Source organism: Rousettus aegyptiacus, unplaced genomic scaffold (assembly GCF_014176215.1).
Source record: "Rousettus aegyptiacus isolate mRouAeg1 unplaced genomic scaffold, mRouAeg1.p scaffold_m13_p_3, whole genome shotgun sequence".
NCBI lineage: Eukaryota > Metazoa > Chordata > Mammalia > Chiroptera > Pteropodidae > Rousettus > Rousettus aegyptiacus.
Genome location: NW_023416306.1, coordinates 96,419,064 through 96,439,454, shown reverse-complemented (window position 1 = coordinate 96,439,454; position 20,391 = coordinate 96,419,064). Strand labels below are relative to the sequence as shown.

At 38.5% G+C, this 20,391-nt stretch overlaps 2 protein-coding genes across 22 annotated transcripts in view; one reads left to right on the top strand and one right to left on the bottom strand.

Annotated features, from left to right (window-relative positions):
- Nucleotides 1-1,503: 1,503 nt before the first annotated feature.
- On the top strand, nucleotides 1,504-3,416 carry INSM2 (INSM transcriptional repressor 2). Its single transcript, XM_016152112.2, has one exon. The coding sequence runs from the start codon at nucleotides 1,594-1,596 to the stop codon at nucleotides 3,283-3,285; it is 1,692 nt and encodes a 563-aa protein (XP_016007598.2). The 5' UTR covers nucleotides 1,504-1,593; the 3' UTR covers nucleotides 3,286-3,416.
- Nucleotides 3,417-5,372: 1,956 nt separating this feature from the next.
- Nucleotides 5,373-20,391, bottom strand: part of RALGAPA1 (Ral GTPase activating protein catalytic subunit alpha 1) — a 207,855-nt gene continuing 192,836 nt past the window's right edge. For 4 of the 21 annotated variants that reach the window (XM_016152091.2, XM_016152103.2, XM_016152094.2 and 1 more), the window contains 4 exons: nucleotides 14,836-14,960; nucleotides 8,665-8,667; nucleotides 8,176-8,229; nucleotides 5,373-6,731 (listed from right to left, as the gene is read on the bottom strand). In XM_016152091.2, coding sequence (XP_016007577.2) covers nucleotides 6,583-6,731; nucleotides 8,176-8,229; nucleotides 8,665-8,667; nucleotides 14,836-14,960 — 331 coding nt within the window. In that variant the 3' untranslated portion in view covers nucleotides 5,373-6,582. Of the gene's footprint in view, nucleotides 6,732-8,174; nucleotides 8,230-8,664; nucleotides 8,668-14,239; nucleotides 14,271-14,835; nucleotides 14,961-20,391 lie in introns of those variants that run through there. The other 17 variants (XM_016152096.2, XM_016152109.2, XM_036218040.1 and 14 more) reach the window with 7 other exon arrangements.

The window sequence follows — 20,391 nt, the reverse complement described above, 5'->3', positions numbered from 1 at the left end:
TCTGGACTCTGGGTGACTTTGGTCAGTTATCTAACTTCTGTATGGCTCAATACCCCCATCAAAAAGGGAGAGTAATAATATCTCCTTTTGTTTTGCATGTGCTTGTGTGAAAAGATTAGCTATTACTTAAGTAGAATGCCGAAAATATAGTCGATGATTAACAAATATACGATTACTTCCAAATATGCTTAAAAATAATGCTCTCCCTGTAAAAACACTTTATTGGCTGGAAGGAAGACAATATGTGCTATTGATGATTAGATCTGTTAGGCTATATAACCTTCTTTAAAAACACATTGCTCAGTCTGTTTCTCCAGTTTGGTATTGTAAGGAGACTTGAACACAGCTCTTTCCCTTTCTCATTCTCACATTGCTCTTATGTCTATATTATGGATTTTGGCACTTTATTATACATCTGTCATATATTTTCTAATTATTTCATAGTTCGGCAAGTATTACAAACTTTCAGATCTCTTCTGGTGTGTAAAACAGTGTTTGGGCACATCGAAGAGTGCTGGTCTATAGCACACCTTTTGCAAGGTATCATGTACGTAAGGGGAAGCAGACAGAATCTTGATTCCACCAGTATTTCTCATTCTATGCTAAAGAGGTCAGTTAGGCACTAAGTCATGTCTCTGGGTAGTACAAGTGGAAGGTGTGAATAGAGAAACCACTTTATCTGAGCACAGTTGAAAATTAGATTTTACTTTCCCCTCCCTACTCGTATTCCCATCAGGGAGGGGTTATTTATAAGCCCTGAGGACCAGGGCCTAGAAACCTGCCGGCGTCTTGAGCTCCAGAGGCTTGCCAGCACGCACGATCTCCCCACACTGAGAGCCCTTCTTCCCAGATGAATTCTCATAGTATCACAGACGCACACAGTCTCGATCGATACTGGATGGCAGACGTGCTCCTGCCGTCAAGTGTAGGCACAGAGCGGCGGATTTAGCCACCCTGCCGCTCTGTCGCAGCTTCTCATCATCTCAATACCGGCAGAGGACGTTAACCCGTTCCCCGGCTGACACCCATGCGGTCGCCTCCCCGGCACCCGCTGCCCCTTCTTCTCCTCCGCTCCCTCAGGGCGGGAGCCTTTCCATCAGGCTCCCACGCCGGAGGCAGCAGGGTCCGGGCTGCAAGGAGGGCGCCGGTAGGTGGCCTCTCAGCCCGGGTCCCGGGACGGTCCCTGGAGGCTGCTGAGGCGGGGAATGCTGAGCTTCCTCACACTCCGGCCCTTACCTTTTTGTGTCTTCTTAGGGTGGTCAGCGGCAGGGGGAAGCACAGCGGCCGCCCCTAAGCTAGCTTGCCAGGGCTGCAGGGAGGCCGCGGCGAGCCACACTGGGGCGCGTTCCGCCGTCCGCCTGTGGGCCCAGGAGAGCCCTGCGGGGCAAAGGCCCCGCCTCCGGCGCCCGCTCCCACTCCTGATTGGCTTGTCCAGCCTAAAGGCGGCCGGCGGTCCCCTGTCCTGTGTCTCAGCTATAAAGACCACGGATGCATGAAGGCTGCAGCGAGGCTCCGGTAGCTGCGGTGCTCGCCAGCTCTCAGCCTCCGTGGCATCCCCACTACTCTTAACACCCGAGGGCTCCCGACTCCACAATGCCAAGGGGGTTCCTGGTGAAGCGAACTAAACGGACAGGCAGCTCCTACAGAGTGCGTCTAGCCGAGCGGGTCTTCCCCCTGCTGGATCCCCAGGGGGCGCCGCCCTTCCCCAAGGAGGCTTCCAGTGCCCCCCAGCCTGGTGCGGAGCGGGCAGCATCCCCTACCCCGGAGGATCCCGGAAAGGGGCTGGAGGAGGAGTCTGCCCGGGAACCATTGGGGTCGCCTTGTCAGGAGGCTGGAGTGAGCGCGGGGGCGGGCGGGCGGGAAGGCACAGAGTGGAGGGTGGATGGCAGAGGGGGTCCTGGGCCCAGCCCCAGCCCCAGCCCCAGCCCTGCGAAGCCGGTGGGTGCGGAGCTGCGCCGGGCGTTCCTGGAGCGCTGCCTCAGTTCGCCTGTCTCCGCTGAGTCCTTTCCCGGGGGCGCCGCCGCGGTGGCCGCTTTCTCCTGCTCAGTGGCGCCAGCAGCTGCACCAACCTCGGGGGAACAGTTCCTGCTGCCGCTCCGGGCGCCGTTCCCAGAGCCTGCGCTCCATCCGGACCCCGCGCCCCTCTCCGCCACCCTGCATGGCCTGAAGCGGCCGGCTGCCGGCGAGCGGCGCGCCAAGGCACCTCCGGGCTGCGTGTCTGGACCCGCGGCCGCGGGAGTCAAGAAGCCAAAGGCCATGAGGAAGTTGAGCTTCGCCGATGAAGTGACCACGTCCCCTGTCCTGGGCCTGAAGATCAAGGAGGAGGAGCCCGGAGCCCCGTCCCGGGGTCTCAGCGGCAGCCGAACTCCGCTGGGGGAGTTCATCTGCCAGTTGTGCAAGGAGCAGTATGCGGACCCCTTCGCTCTGGCTCAGCATCGCTGCTCCCGCATCGTACGCGTAGAATACCGCTGCCCCGAGTGCGACAAGGTCTTCAGCTGCCCGGCGAACCTCGCCTCCCATCGCCGCTGGCACAAGCCGCGTCCCGCAGCGGCAAACGCTGCCACAGTCTCCTCAACTGACGGGAAGACGCCTTCGTCCTCCATGGATTCCGGGGCTGTGGTATCTTTCCTGGCGGAAGGGAAGGAGAACAGCGGGGCAGAGCGGACTGAGGATCAGCACCTGCAGCCCAGGGACAGCTCCGGGGCGGAGCAGCAGCACCCAGACAGCGCGCTACCCCAGGGCCTCCAGGTGTTGTCCCACCTCGAGGCACCGCTGCCTCGCGTCTCTTACACAGAGGGGGTGTTGGGGCACCGGGTGCCTGGGCCAAGCAGTGCCAGTGGTGTCGGGGGTCCCGAGATCTTCGTGTGCCCCTATTGCCACAAAAAGTTCCGTCGCCAAGCCTATCTGCGCAAGCACCTGGGCACTCACGAGGCGGGCTCGGCCCGCGTGCTTGCCTCGGGCTTTAGCTCCGAACGCGGCGCCCCGCTGGCCTTCGCTTGCCCGCTGTGCGGGGCGCACTTCCCGTCCGCAGACATCAGGGACAAGCACCGGCTGTGGCACGCTGTCCGCGAGGAGCTGCTCCTTCCCGCTTTAGCCGGGGCTACCCCTGAAGCGCCGAGCCCAGGCAGGGCATCTGACGGGAGTGCTCAGCAAATCTTCTCCTGCAAGCACTGCCCGTCCACTTTTTTTAGCTCCCCGGGGCTGACCCGGCACATCAATAAGTGCCATCCCTCAGAGAGTCGGCAGGTACTGCTGCTGCAGATGCCACTGAGGCCGGGCTGTTGAGGGCCGAGAGACGGGGAAGATTGCTGAGGTTGGCCTTGGAGGAAAGAGATATGGGAATTTGTGGGTCTTTTCTTCAGCTTGCAAGTTTACCTATTTCCCTCTATGTTTCCTCTCCTAAAAGTCCCAGTAGTCAATGTTCCGCCAGAGGAGCGGGCAGCGAAATGTAAAATCTCTGTAGAACAGGTATGTATATGGTGTAAACATTCGCGGCCAAGGACTGTCAGCTTTAAATCCTTTTCACTTTCCCCAAGAAAATAGGATTCTCCCCACCCCCAAACTCTGGAGACCCTAACGAATCCTATATCATTTGTAATTCCTATGGAAAGTCGCAGTGAATGTGTGCATGTCTCAATGTCTACAAAGGATTCTAGCTATCAAAAGGGGTGGTCATTAATGATTTTTTCCCCCTTGCCACCACAGGCACCTATGTAGTTTCTGTCTCAAAAGGGTCAGATTATCTTGCATTGTATATTCTGTGAATTAAAAGTTATGTGATTGGTGCCAAACTTCCCTGGGGAGGGGTTGGGGAGGGGAAGATTCAAGAACTGTTTCTGTAGGCAGGAAATTGTAAGAGGAAGTTTGCGCTTTTGGGGGATGTGGGGATTTTTTTTTTTTTTTTAAATATTAGTCCATTTTTAAGTTAGTGTTTGGAGGTAGGAAGGGTACTACTTTACAGGAAGGTGTTGAAACCCCCTCCCCCTCCAATAGTCTCACCGTTAGCTGTTCTGTGTAGTATTCAGGAAGAGATGCTTTAAACCTTTAAAAAATAATAGTTTTTTAGAAATACTGAACTCATTTCCTGAAGTTTGACGGTTTTAGTAGGGTTTCATCCAAATTGTTTAATGTTTCTCTCGTAAACTCATACTGTGTATTATATACGAAACTATGTTCAGCTTAAGGAAGATGTTAATACCTATAATCCACTATGGAACTGAATGGCAATTCATTCAATATTCATTATTTTCTTTTCAGCAACCTGTCTTAGAATTTCTTTTTGTAAACCACATTCAGTGTACCTTTTGTACCCATGCCCTAATAGCCAGAGTTTGGGACACTGGCTGGGTATTGCTTGACAGATAGCCCGTATTTGTAAGATGCTTACCACCAAATAAATATACATAGCTGGTGCTTTGTTGTGTTCTGTGTTTGTCTTAAGAATCCCATTGAACACAGCCTATTTTTCAAAACCACATTTCTTATCTCCCCAAAGCCAGTATCCTACTTTAGAATCTTAGCGGCTCATTTAGACAGACTATAGACAGAAGTTATATTTTGTAAATGAATGTAATGGTGTGGAAATGCAATAGGAAAATTTCCTTTGAAGTATGGCTGCACAGACTGAGCTCCAAAAGGCAAAGAATATGCACTGTTTTTTTAAAGCTAAAGATACTTTATCATTCCAAAATGTCAACAGAAAAAAAATTAAAAAAAAATTTTTTAAAAAGCTGGTAAATAGTATTATCTGATGAAACAGAAATCATGGTAACTGTGCTAGTTAATTTCACTATTTCAAGTTGGCATTTTTACTCCATTTTGTAACATCATCAATCCATTAGTTCATTAAAAAAAAAAATGAAAGCACTATAGAAATGTAAGCAGTTATTTTGATTTTTTTAATAATTCATCTTGGTTCTGGAAAACCGTTTATATTGTTCCCAGGGCCATTTGGTTATCTTTTATATAAGCTTTCAAAGAAATTTATTTTCTACATAGTTTCATAGATATTTATTTTTATAAGAAAATGAAACTTAGGTACACAGGATTTAGAAACTGCCTATAAAAATTGTGTCCCTAAATGTGTATTATAAAACAAAGTGAAATTTAAGAATCAAAGAAGCATGAGGCTGAGATAAATTAATGCTTTATCTAAGTGCACTGGGTGAAGTTTCTGGCCAGCCCTTACGAAGGTGTAAAATTTCCTACATTTTTAATGACTGTGGTAGGGTCTCTGAGAAATAAGTTGGAGTTTTGTCCTGAGAATTAAAATTCATTTTTCATGATTAAGATAAACTAGGTTTATGCTTTACATCTCTCTCCATTAGTCATATAGCCCTGCTTATTAAGTCTGCAAATATGAGACAAAACACTCATGGACATAAGTGATATTTTTATTGTTATTAAATACCATATATATTTTTTCACTGCTACAAATTTGTAGATACTACATGAACGATGATACATAATTTATATTTTATAGTATGCCAGTACATGTATTTACACATGCAGTTAGTACCAATGTCATGCTACATTTCCTTAGGAGATGGCCGTTCAAAACAAAAAGTGAGCAAAATGTGAGCAGCTTATCTACTGTAGGAAAATACTTCTGGAGAGTGGAATGTATACCAACCTGCACGTTCACTATTAACAATTTTAGACTCAATTTAGACTCCTGGGTCATGTTCGCTTTCTTTTTAAATACACATAATTTAAGTAACACCTTTATATCAGAAAAGTTCCTTCTTCCTCCCAAGTCCCTCCTTTTTGGTACTTAAGAAAGAAAAGATACACCAGGATCCAGCGGCCAATAATAAAGGGCCATAATCTCAAAAAAAAAAAAAAAAGCATTTAACAGTGATACCATTTAAAAAGCAAAACATTAGAAAAATATTTGGAAGCTAAACATAAATAAAAGTTCAGCACAGTGATTTTTCTGGTTATGAGATATGTCATGGCATCGTCTGCACAGCCAAGAAATGAGGCATTGCTTTGGAAAGAAAAAGTTAATGCCAGAATTATTTCAGTTAGAATTTGAGATGCTAAAAGACCATTTATTGTGTTTTATTTTCATAACATAAATAATCCATACACATTCTGTGTATTAACAGATTTGCAACCTTTGCTATAACTTTAGAAATGCTTAAATTTAAAAATTTACATTTGTAAAAAAAAAAAAGTTATATATTTACTGAGCCCATAAAGTTGCAATGGGGCATGATAAATAAAATAATGAGACTATCTGTCCAACTATATTTTGGCTTAAAGTTAATCATGAAATTAAAACTACTTAGACATAATTATCTAGAATGGTAAAGGGTGTAGAATAAAACTCCACCCCCCACCTCCCACCTCCCCCTCCCACCACCAAAATACGGCAGTTTGGAGTGTGGGGGAAAAAACCAAATGAATAAACAACCCAAATCTAAAATACTAAGTTACAAATTATTTAAATCCAGTGTTTTTAAAAATAAATGCTCAGGAAAAAACATGCACGTTACAGCAAACATGAGGGTCTTAAAGGGTTAACACTGTGTTCATGCAAGGTGGCTACTGCTGATCATTGCTGGGCTGCTTGTCTCCTTAGGATTTATTGGCTGAGCCAGAAGAACGACGCAGCTTCATGGACATACGACTTTTGCTAGTTCGAGGAGACATTGGAGAGGCCAGGTCAGCCCCATCTACCTGCGTTGCTGTGGGAGTTTCACTGGGTAGAATCTCTGGGTAGGAGCCTGTGGGAAAAAGCAAGCGCATCAGCACAGGTCGTTCATCCAAACTCTTATCCCATGAGAAACAACCTTTTGCCACTGATCTGTAGCAGTGGATCTCAACTCTTAATGAGGTCTTTTTAAAGGAAAGAGCAAGCCCAAAACTTGCTTGTTACAACAATTAACTAATATTTTATTTAACAACCAGTCACCTGGTGGCTCATGTCGTATTAGCAAGAAAGCGCCAATCATTATTTCCAGAGCCAGAACCAACCAAGAGAACTCCCCAGAAAAAGCAATGGGAAGCAAAATCTTTGGGCCAGAAAGGACAAGGATCCAAAGCATCATTAGCATGCAGGGACCGGCTTAAGAAGCAGGTAAGAAGGACCAATTTCTATCTCTAGGATATAACCAAGAAAAAGGCATTCACTGCTCAAAGTTGAAAATAAGGGTACCAGTTGGTTCCAAAATGGAATTCACTATGGGACCATGACACATGCTAGGTATTTAAATATGCTTTTAAGAAGGAGCAAGATAAATTCCTGGGGGAAGGAAGAGGACAAGAATTCTCATGTGAAGGTCAGTCAAAAAAGACAAACTGACCCCTCAAAAGTGTCACAATTCAGAAGAGATAAGTGATGCTTTTGTTTTCCTTAACTTAAACTTTGGCAATTACATTATCCAGTCCTAACAAGTAGGTAGGTAACCAGTAGAATTAGTTATAAAATTTTAAAAGAAAAAAATATATAAAATTTTAAAAGAAGCATTCAAATTAGAAAATCCTTTGTCACTCAAAAAGGTCTTTATTTCTATGAATTATGATTCTCTAATATACTGTAACTCTATAGAACTCTACATACTGTAGGCTCTCAAATATTTCTTGAATAAGAAACTACATTAGGAATAAGAGCTCTTCCCCCTACCCCCCCAAAAATCTGCAAACAGAACAACAAAATTTAAAAAATTCTGCGTATTTTAAGGCACTTTAGATTTTCTGGGTCTAATACACATGAAAAATTTTCTTTGTGTCACAACAAACATCACACAGGTTGCAGGCTTAAATTTACACATCTCTTTACTTTGTAGGGGAACTTTTGGCACATTTGTTAGCCAGTGTAGCACCTGATGCTTTAAGCTTTGAAATGATTATACTAGCACTTCCATATAATAAAACATTCATGCCTAAAGTGAAGTTATAAACACTTATAAGAAAACACAAGACCACTCAATAAGGGATACAGATCCTATTGAGATGTATCCCTTTTATTAAGAATGTATCTCGGCAGAATACGTCAAAATGTTTTTAAGGCCAAAAGTTCTAATTATACTTAACAATCAAGGAAAAATATTATTACTTATAATCTAAGGCAACCACTGTTCTTTTCAAAGTAACTTCTCCAATATTCTTTTCTAATTGAAATGAGGTCAGCCTTCAAAATACAAGAAAAAAAAAAAAATTTCTGTTCACCTTTACTCTTCCTGAAGATCTGAATTGGCTGATACTGGACCCATACTGGAAAACCTAGGGAAGAATATGAATCCATGGCCCTTTTTAGGGAAGCACTGCAGATGGATGGCGGAAGGAAGGTGAGGAGCAGTTGCTCATGCTTTTCTGTAATGCGTATTATTCCCAGCCAATCATGAGAGGCCTTCCCATGTTTGTTTACCTTGAGATGGCCAATGTTTTCTAGCGGAGGTTTTGGGAGGAAGAGAACTATCACTGCATTTCTTTCTTTGTTGTAAATGAAGAAATGAAGTAGCGAGCAGAAGTCAGAAGACAAAAGAGAAGATATATAACAGATATGAGAGACACAGTGCAGAATTTTACAGGTGTTAAATGAGGAGCAGAGAAGAGAGTAATCAGGTTTTTAATATGAAATACAACTGGTCATGCAATGCATTAGGTGACAATGTCTCACAATGGACAATGCTTTGTAAATTCAAATGTTATACTTACCAACTAACAAAACAAGTTCAAATAGGAAAAAAGAAAAGAAAAAAAAGTCTATGAGTGATTCTATAAACATCTACCTTTTAAAGAGTTCACTGTACTGGCTGGCATGTGATCCTAATCGTTCAGTCAGAAAATCTCTAGAGCTGTACTGTCCAACCTGATAGCCATAGCCACATTAGGATTAATAAAAATAAAAACTTGACGTCTCGGTGCATTAGCTATATTTCAAATGTTAAGCTGCCACATGTGGTTAGTGGCAACCATCCTGGACAGTGGCGATAGAGAACATTTCCATCATTATGAATGAAGTTTTACTGGAGAACATGCTTTACAGTATGCCAAATTCAAAGAATATTTTCTCAAAAGCAGGAATTCCTCCATGTCTTCTTTATTGCCTTCAGGGTGAAAATCCCCCCTTCAGTCAACTGAAAGTCAAATCAGGCTTTTTAGTGTGTGGGGTATATAGCTATGAGTACCTCCTCATGGTTTAGCAGATGATATTTATGGTATAAACTCAGCGTATCCAAAATCTAAAAATAATTTACAGTGGCTAGATCTCAATTTTAGATGTAAAGAATACAGTGATACCTATATTTCATTTCATATCCTATTCTGCCTACGTACTGATTTATATCATCCAAGTAATAAAGAATGGTGATATAATTATTTCTATTAATAAGGCTTCAAGTAGAAAGTTGAAAAAGTATCTATGGGCTCCTATGTTTACACATACTGTATCTATTACTAACATTTATACAGTACTCACACGGACTACATCTATATCTTGGTGGTATAATAAATTGATTCATATATTGTGCATTGATTACAATGAACTATTATAGATAATATGATGACTATGACTGGGGATCTATAGGTTGTAAAAGCAAACTCAAAGGACTATTATTTATTGTGTCTTTGTCTGCACTGTTTGCTGATAGCTATGACCGGTTTAAAACCGCTAAAGTTATTGGATAAACACAGCCTTTAAAAAATACTGAACTTTGAAAGCAATTCCAATTAATAATGAAGAGGCAATGTGATGTGTTAGAACATGGGCATGGGTTACACAGACCTGGGTTAAATGCCAAGTTTGTCTTCATGTTGGATATTGGGCAAACTGACACAAGACAGTTTTCTTATTTGTAAAATAGAGACAATCCTAGTTATTTTGCAAAGTTGTGAGGAATGAATGACTACATATGCAAAGATCCTGGCACAAGCTGCACAGTAAGTGCAGCTATATAACAGAGCTACTAAACAGATAAGAGTGAAAAGACTGAATCAGAGCAGATGAGGATTACAAAAAAAAGATAGAAATTAAAAATATTTTTGAAAAAAATGACTGCTTACAAAATATAACTGTCAAAATGTGGAGAACACAACATACTGGTAAGTTTAGTCTTTGGGGAATTAGATAATTTATCTACTCTTATGCTGATATTCCTATAAAATATAACCTCAAGGATATAATTATTCAAATAATCTTACTGCTTTAATATTGTTAAAAGAGTTGATAAGTGATTAGCATGGATCTACCACTGAACATCATAAAGTAACAGAATTTAAGATAAAATAGTACAGAAGTACAAGCAAACAAGTTTCATTTTAAGACATTCAAGAATTATCATTATTGCAGACTCAGAACATATCAGTATAAGCCTATCATATTTTATCTCCTTACATATGGGAGAACTGGGTTTAAGATAGATCAATTTATTTGAGATTACGCAGATAATAAATAGCGGAACAAGGATTTAAATCTAGATCAGTCTGATTCCAAAGCCTACACTTCTGCCATGGCAACCTTAAAACTTAAAAAAAAAAAAGAAAAAATTTTTTTTTTCAATGAGCAGGAAAGTAGAGCCTTCAAAATAAAAATCTTAATGTCTAATTTGTAAATATGACATGTTATTGGGTAATTTCTCTCCTCTCTCTTTCGACAGCAAGAAGAGACTAAAAATATTTATACTAAATAGGTAATTATGATAGTTGAGCTCATGGATGCTGAAGTCAGACTCTGGCTTTACTAAAGTACCACGTAACTCTGGGTAAGCTATTTTTTTTTTTTTTTAAATTTCACATAACTGCCATGAAAATTAAATGAGAGAATGCATGTATAGTATTTAACACAGTGCCTAGCTCTCAGTAACTGTTCAATTCTTATTTTACTATTTTCATTATAAAATTTGAATGTTCTATATAGAAACTAAACCTAGTAATTACTGTCATAAAAGGTTAATGGACTTTATTTAAGATGATATTATTTGACTGTCAACAACATAGAAGCCAAATTTCCAAGTTTAAAATATTACTGAAAACAAAATACAACTGGCTGTTTATAACTTCAGGCTAACCTAGTGATAAATAAATATGATTAGCAATCTGTTTTTGAAAAAATAGTGAACAAATCTATAGCTTAGAAGTTTAAAGAAACTAATTTTCCTATTGGCATTAACAAATTTTAGGAGGTATATATATATATCTCCTAAGGTATCAACTACCTTCTGAGGACCTAAAATATATTCTTTCAGATCATTTCAGAGCCTGGGAAGATAAGAAAAGTTTAAAATAACTTTTAAAGAACAACACTGAGCAAAAAAGGTTACCTAATCAATGGCTAAAATTTGATGATTCATTTCATCCAAAGATTCGGAGATGAATCTCACCATCATAATGCTATCCCATCTACATGAGGCAATACAGATTTTGTGAAAAAATAGTAAAATAGGTCAGAATGAAGGAAGATTAGATGCTACTCTTCATCATAATCACTATCGAGATTACTTCTTATCTTGATGACATAGAAATAATTGAATCTTATTGCTAATTTTTATATTTATTTAAATAGGAACTTATAAGTTTTCTAAAGGTTAATATACAGTGGTATGCATGTACAGATATATGTAATATTTATGTGTGTGTACATATACATATATAGTCAAACACCAGCCAACCCTTTAAATTTTAAAGTACTAAAATTTCTAATTTGCAGAACAACAATATATCCAAAGGGAGTTATCTACTAACTCGATTAAAGCAGTAGAGTATTAGAGGTAATTCTAGATATACTACACAATAGATATTAAAAATAATTATGGATGGTGATATTAAAGACAACACAGGAAAAAAATGGGTGTTATTTTTAATGTGGAAATTGACAGAGACAATTTAATATTTATTGTGCACTTTCAGCAAAAGAGGATCCTGTTTCTTGGCATTCTATTTCTTTTATTAAAAAAAAAAAAACTGCTTTGAAAAGATAATGTGATGGTAGTGAAAAATATCTAGATTTTGGACTACCAATGTAAACTGGCCAAGAAAAAGAGTAATTTCATTTTAAAGCTTAGAGTCAGAGGAGAGGTTTTTTTTTGACATGAATATAAAAAAAGTTAAAGAAGGTTACAGTAAAACTTTTGATATTTTCCACACACATGCCTGACAAAGATAAAGGGATTTTTTTTCCTGTAATTTTTTTTTAAATATGGGACAAGAACAATCTAATAATGTTTTAATGTAGTTATGGAAGATCAACAAAGTGTGACATCACGATACCTCCCTTCAATGACCTTAGGGATAAAAATAAATTCCCTTAAGTATCAGTCTACTGCCACAGACAGAGTCCATTTTGAGAAAACGCAGTTATGAAATTTATGGATCAACTCTAATACACCAAGATGTTTTTCATATCTAAAAATTATAGAAAAATCCTCTTTTGGATTTCAATTACATCACAATTGATACATTACTGTTAACCAGAAAGTAGGTTTTAGATAATCTTAAATCAAGTTGTCAACTTAAATAGTATTTTTCCATACTGTCCCACTGAACAGAATTATAGGATTGGTTATATGATTGTCATACTGGCATTACTTTAAAAGAATTTCAAATTATTGCATTAGTATTGATTAGTATTATTTTATATACATAGGGTATATATAGGATATTTAAGGTTTATTTTACTTGGAATTATGAATCTTTTCAACGTGGCAAATTTTATGTTAAAAAGTAAAAATTATGCTACTATGTAAAGTCAGGTGTATATTGCTAATATGTGGTTTATTTCATGTCTTCTCTCCCATTTTGACTTATAACTTTAAAGGGTGTTCCATATGTATAGGTATGGTTTAGGAAAGGAAATCAAAATTTGAGATGACTGGAAGAAAAAGATTCTTCAGGTAACAATGTTTTTGTTGCAGTAGGAGTAAATATTTTGTTTTTATACTGTGTTGAACTGAAGACTACTCTGCTAAAACTTTTATCTTTAATAATGTTATAAAAGTCTACAAAAAAAAAACCCCCAAAATGTATTTGGTAATGCTGGACCAAGTTATTTACTGGTAAAAACACCCTCTCAAAAATTAGAGTATATGTTTCTAATGGTGCCTAAAGGCAAAGACAATTTTAAAAAGTTAACTGAAAAAAATTCGTAGCATGGTATTAGGTTTATGTTGGAATTCATTACTATGTAACTGTAAGTTTTATGTTAAACAGGTTGTAGAATAAATGATATAGCGAAATACATTAAAAAAATGAAGCCAGCAGAGCCTTGATTTGGTTGCTGTAACATCTTTTACTTAATGTCTCAGAAAGTAAGACTACTACTTACTTCCCATATTATATATCTGGCAAAATGTGCAGGATAATAGGCAAAATATGAAAAGAACATTAGGAAGAGGAACATGAAAGACTCGATACGGTAAATAACTACAACATGAAGACTGACAGCCTTTATACATTTAAGGGGAGAAGTTAGTCTGAACATAGTCCTATAATCAATATTTTTCAGTTGTGAAATTTATAGCTCCACTATATGATACACCAAAGCGTTATTCAAATCTATTTTAATAATGCCTATTTTATCAGATATTCTTTTAAAAATGAAATTTCTAGATATGCTTAGATTTTTAAATCTTTCAAAAGATTCAACCTAGTCTAATATAATTTTCTCTGTGCTAGGTCTTTAATATTAATCAAAAAGGCTCTAAGTTTTTTGGTAAAATTATTTTTATGATGGCCATTAAGTGGTGACAGGAATGGAAGTTTTAATTTCTTTGTCGACTAAACCTCAATTGAGAATTACAGTAATTTTTTTTCAAATAAGGCCAGAAAAGGAGTACTGTACCTTATAAACTTGTCTAATATAAAGAAAATATGTAAAAGAGAATTTGAAGGCTCACTATAACAAAAGTCATCCTTGTATTTCAGGTGCCTAGTACAGTGCAAGGCACAATGACAATGCCACACATTACAAAATAAAAAGACACATCATTTCAATTCAGTAGTACTAGTTTTTCATGCTAAGAAACAAAAAAGGTCAATACAACAAGATGTAACTAATTTCAGTCAAGGGATTTTATTAGTTATTTTTATCCCAGAACCAGTGTTAGTGTTTCATGCAGACTTGGGTTAGTAAGTATAATTCTGGAAAAAATTTAGTGACAATTTCTGAAATGTTTAGTATGAACCAGGGTAGTGTTAAGTTTGCTTATCGTCTGAGTTACAAGCTTAGTGCTTGCTAAGTTTTTAAAAAGGAAGTGGGGAAAGAACAAAGAATGTTTTGGTTGACACTTTGTCTTACCTTCAGATAAACAGAACTGATATTTAATGATCTAAAGAGGGAAAATAAAATAAATGAAACAATCATAAGGAGTGCAAAGTATTACAGAATAGGAAGGCCATGAGTCATTTATTTACTTACTGATTTCTTCAAAATTAGTTAATAGTGAAAATGCAGTACCCTCTTATAATCTTTAAATATTATAAAATAATTGTTTTAAATACTTCTAAATCTAGACAAGTTATTTAACTTTATTCATAAAATCAGAGATAAGGTAATATTCTTGGCCATAAATTTGATCTTCTAAAGTTTCTTTTGCAGATACTTCAGTAATGATTCCATGAAACACAACAGTCACCTCCCACTATCTCAGATAAAATGTTGTGCATGTACTTTTATGAAGACTGTTGACTTTTAAAGAAACTCCATTTAGGTAAAAGAAAGTATAAATCAAATTTATAGGCTAAATTCAAATATTAAATAATGATGAAAAATATATTCCAATGATTAGAATTTTATTCAACCAAGTTTTCCATTTTAAGAGTTTTTAGAACAAAAGGGTATTGCATTTTAAGTTCCAGTAATGATAAGTAACTAATACTTGTTTTTAATCTTACCGGCATCAGATGGTAAATGATGGTAGGGAGCTGGAGAGAAAACCTGTGCTGCAAAATCTTCAAATGTCGTTGGTTCTAAGTGATGCTGGACAATTGTTTGCAGGTATCGTGCTCTCTCCTCATAGCTGATTTCCTTTAGTTAAGGATGAACTTAAAGGCAACTTACATTGGAAAAGAATAAATCTCATCAAAAAGGACTACTGTGGTTGCTAAGCCATTAATAAATATAATTATTCACAACTGTTCTTGCATATATGAAAAGTATGGCTTTGTAAAGAGTAAAAATACGGTTTTTATTGTAAGTTTACACTTCAGGATACTGCTATAAATGGCAGCATAACAGGGAGTCATTTATCAGAAAATACTTATAATACTAAACTGTTGTAAGAGAGGTAAAAGTTTACTCAAGAAAGGATTCAACTGCTATCAGGTCAGCCTAGGCTCATTTTACCTTTTTAATCAGCCTCGAGCTGCAGATTTACTCTGAAAAGCCACACAATAAATATTATAATGCTGCTTAAAATACTATGTCTGAGATTCTATCTTTCTCATTTGTAAAGATTTATTGTGAAAAATTCCTGCGTATCTTCCTTTTTTTTCTAAAACCTCTGCATTTTCCCCCAACAATTGTTCTTATTTTGAACAGAAGACTACTGTTGCTCTAATCCTTGAATAACTCCATGCGGTTAAGATAAATACATAGTTGAATCTGTATGTCAGGAAAAAATACCTAGTCAATTATAACACTGAAACAAGCAGGAATATTTGCAAAGAGTCCACAGGACTCCTAAATGCTGTCTAACAAAGCATCTACAGGGCACTGACACTGACAGAAAAATACTGTACTTCCCTTTCACCACATTTTCTTCTCAGATATTATTGACAAGCAACCAGTACCTTGAAGTGTTGTTGCTTTTGAACAACCCACTCCAGGCTTCCTGTTTCAGCAGGCCTGATTGTGCTGTTAGCACAGAGAGGGCGAGAAAGAGAGAGAATATTTCTGTTGTTCACGAAAGCAACTATGGAAATGGCTGTCAAAATGTAGAGCAGCAGGCAGCAACATACAATTATCAGGAAAAACTCACATGCTGACTTCATGTCGTATAGTTCCTGAACTGAGAAATCAGTTAACCTTTCTTCTACAACTTTTGAAAGTTTTCCTGCTGTACAAAGTGTGCTATGTTGATGGGCTTTACACAAGACATTTAAATTAGTATATTAAAAAATTTGCCTATTGGTTCTTTTTTCACTTTTTTCCAAAAATTATATTTTCCCCTCAAAATTCCTTTTTTAAAAAAATTGCAATTCAATTATTATAGTTTTACAATGCTAGAAATTGTAGCCCAAGTCTACTGCTGAGACAAAGAAAAAAAATTTGAGAAGTTAAAAATGCTAATTCAATGGAGATACCATAGCCAGTTACATTTACAAAAGGTTAGTTATTAAGACATATTCATTAGGTGCTTGACTTACACTGTGATGTCTTTTATGCCCTAAATGTCTTGAGTATGCTCCCTGTATTACAATTTATGTATCAAATACTGAAATAATCTGAATCCCAATTCCTTGCTATCCATTATTTTCAATTCTATACACTGGGGCTGAACTTCAAAATAATTTTACTTACGAAATGGGTAGCAACACAAGATGCTATATTAAAATGACAGTGATAAGGATGTTACGGAAGGATCATATAGACATTTTTGAGTGTTAACATAGAAAAGAAATACAGTACACTTTCAAAAGAGGGTGTATAGTTGTAAATGGAAGAGGATGAAACTGATGGTTCAATCTAAATAATACCACATATCTCACAACTTGTTGGAAAGTACTTTTTTCATTGGGGGAGATTCACAGCTGCCGAATTTTCTGCAGTTAATAGAGTCCTTTGATTCACAGCAGTGCCCCTTGTACAAAAAATACTGGCCTTTGTGTATTACCAGAAACTAATTTTCTATTTGGCTGAAAAGGGAAAAATGGGGTTATTGCTTCTCCCTCCTACAGAGCTTTTCATTATGCCTGATGCACTCAACTTCTAAGCTCTTCTGAGAAAAAAAATAACTGAAGAGGCAAGAGGTAGAAAAATGAGCTTGTTAGCACATTAGAAGTGAAGTATCTTGGTGGGCCCTAGAAATTCCCAGTGGTGTGTTAACTTATCACTCTATGCATGCTGGCACTGATAGTCTCCCAATTGATCACTCTCTTTTCGCACCAAAGGTGCTGCCAGGAAGCAAAGGCTGAAGGCCCACAGGAGAACAGTCTGCTATCAAAACAAGCTGTTTTTAAAAGTCTGCTTGAATGGGTAAAATGCTTCATGAAAAGTAGGGTGGAGACACCTACCTGCTTTTAAAATGCTCTACTTTTAGAGGGCCAATAAATGAAATATTTTACTTTATCTTATTATATTTAGAATTTACACAAAAATTAAGCAAATGTTAATATTTCTAAAGCAGGGAGGACATTTCCAGCATAGTAAAATTCATTAAAGCAAGAAATGACTATCTAGGTAAAATACATTTTAGAGTATATAATTTTATTTCACTATGCAAAAGAAGGTGATTTAAACTCTGAAGAAATCTTAACACAAAGCTATATGAACTAAAGTTATCCAAATATAATGTACTCATTTTGTATAAAAACAGGACATATTTAATAAAATTACAAAATGTCTTCATTAGTGAAAACAATGCTTTTTTTTCTAAAATGACTTATAAAGAAGGAATCATTAATGGTTGAATTTAAATGGAAAACCAACACTTATTAGGCATGCTAATGTTTGAAGTTTCCTTTTTCGGGGGAGTTATCTTCAGAAAACAGTGTTTAGCTTAGTAAATAATTATAGTCTATGGTAACTCACATAAAAATTCTTCATAATTTTTAAAATTTGATGTGGCTAAATGAGATCAAAACAAACCAACTCAATCTATAGTACTCACATCTTTCCCCCTTTTTACTTCAGAAAACAGTACTGAAGTGATTTAAATGAACCCTAAGTACTTAAACCATAGTCGTGAGTCCACAAACAAGGTTCATGTGGTGACTGAGATAATCGTAAAGTTCCAAACAGTGCTGGATTATGGTAACCATAATCCAAAGTGGTTAATTCCTGTATCTCCTTATAAGAGGTTAGACACTTCTTAAAAGGCAGCTCTCTAGGGAAGAGTTATTAGTACTTACAAAATTGAGTGGCATATACAAACTTGATGGGTAGCACCAACAGGATAGCTCAACTGTATTCCTACTGTGAGTGCGTGTTGCCATTGTCACTGAAATGGGTGAGATAGAAAAAAAGATAATGGTACACTAACAAATTCAGAACAAAATTTAAAGTCCAAGTCTAAGTTGAATTAAGAAGGTTTTTGTTGTAAATTTCAAACCACCCAAGCCAAAACTGGCTAATAAAAAAACCATTTGATGAGGGAGACTTTTAGCTGGTAGGAATCTTTAATACAAAACTAGCCAATCAAAAGAAATAACACACAGGTGCTGCAATCACAGCAATATAATTATCCACTAATCCTCCTTCTACTTTCTGCAAAAGCAGAAAAGGGGGGAAGGAATATTACTATTCTAAAAATAAGAAAAGGAACCAACATTTTCTATAGTATAGTTTAAATCTAATCTGTACTTGATAAAATTAACATTATTCATTTTAAGTACTACTTTTGATTTTAAACTTATGTATAAAATTATTTGTGAGCCTCTGTCACTGTGTCAAGACCAGTTGTCATATTGGGGTTCTATTTCAGCCCACTCTTGGAAAGCCCTGAATTCTCTGCCACAGTTTACCTGTTTTTAAATGAGGATACCACCAGCTGCTCCTATTTATGTCATAGCAGTGCTAAAGATAAAGAATATAAAAACCCAAAAGTCCCCCATACAATTGTGTTGAATAAAGTTTATTTTGACCTTTGGGTCGAATGTTTGTAAACAGCAGGTGCTGTTTTCATGAGGACAATTTTCAATGTCAGTTTAAGAAATATACCTGTATTGATGTCCAATAACTCTTTGTACTATTTGTGGTATGTACAGAAGGACTTTGCACTTACCTGAATGTGAGGAAACTGATTTTAATGAGAAAAAGATAATATGAAAAAATACTGCAAAGGTTAATTAGTACCACATTACTAATGTATAGAAGGAATAAAAGGTAGGATTTAACAAACCAACAACCCTTCATGCTCCACAATAATTTTCTTAATATAATTTTGAATTGCTTTAACTGTCAGAAAAGGCAAATTTTTCAGTTTTGTGATCACTACTTCCATGGCAAGCCTAGTAGGCTGCACAAACATTTAGCTCGAATGTAATTTGTGGGTACTTTTGGTCAAGGTGGTGGACTAGGTAAACAGTGTGCTAGCCTCCTCTCACAAGCACACCAAAATTACAACTAGTGAACAACCATCACTGAGAACCACCTGAAGACTAGCTGAATAGAAGTCCTATAAAGAATTTAAAGAAGTTACAAGGAGATTCACAGGAGGGGTGGAGATATAGAATAAGCAGGTCCCTTATGATTCGAGAGATCTCGGATGGGAAGGTCCCCTTTGAGGAGTAAGGGGTCCCAGCCCCACACCTGGCTCCTTAGCCCAAGGCACCAGTGCAAGGAAAAGGAGTCCCTATAACATCTGGCTGTGAAAACAGGCAAGGATTGCAGATTAGTGAGACAAAGAGCTGCTGGAATCCTAGGCATTCCTCTGAGAAGCCTTGCACAAACTCGATCTCTCACAAACTGACTTGCTCTGGGTTCCAGTGCAGGGATGGGAGCCTGAGGAGCAGCAGGGACACACGGGGAGGAACTGAATTGACTGGCTTTAAGGTGAGGGCTGGAGTGGCAGGGGTCAGGGTGGCTCTCTCTAGGACAAAGCACTGGAAGGCGCCATTGCTCCTTTGTTGAGCCCACCCCACCCTTATCCATTTGCACAGAGGGGTGCCAAATCTGAGCTCTCCATTATCCTGGCTAATACTGCTCGCCCCACCCTGGTGATTCTGAGACCTTACCCAACAGGCGCTTCCAGCCCATGCTGCTTCCAGCGACTTTTCCACAGGAGCGGCCTACCTCGGCTAGTGCTGCAAACCTGCCTAAAATCTCTCAAGGTCTACTGGCCCTAAAGAAGCAGGGGTTCACCTCAGTGTGTTCTATACATATTGCTAAGCAGCCCCAATCCCCGCAAAAGCGGTGACCAGTCTCAGCCTGCATTGTAATTCCCATCAGTTGGTCCCAAGCCCAGCATAATCTTCAGTCAGTGTTTGACCTGAAATGTAGCTTTAACTAAGTAGGTTCCAGCAAAAGAGGTGGCTGGTCTTAGCTCACATCATGGTGCCCTGCAAAGAGTCCTTAAGCCCACCACAAACAGCAACCAACCTCAGATCACTTAGCTCCTACTATATGGCCCAAAGCTGGGCATGAATGGAGGGTGACCTTGGCCTACACCAGAGCTCCTCCCTTGAGCCTCCAAAATGAACACACCTGGTGAATGGCTTCAGCCTATACCAGACCACCACCAAACCAGCTCCACAAATGACACACCCAAAGGGTAGACTCAGCTGGCACCA

Coding starts and splice junctions, on each gene's coding strand:
- INSM2 (XM_016152112.2), top strand. CDS start 1,594: ATGCCAAGGGGGTTCCTGGTGAAGCGAACTAAACGGACAGGCAGCTCC.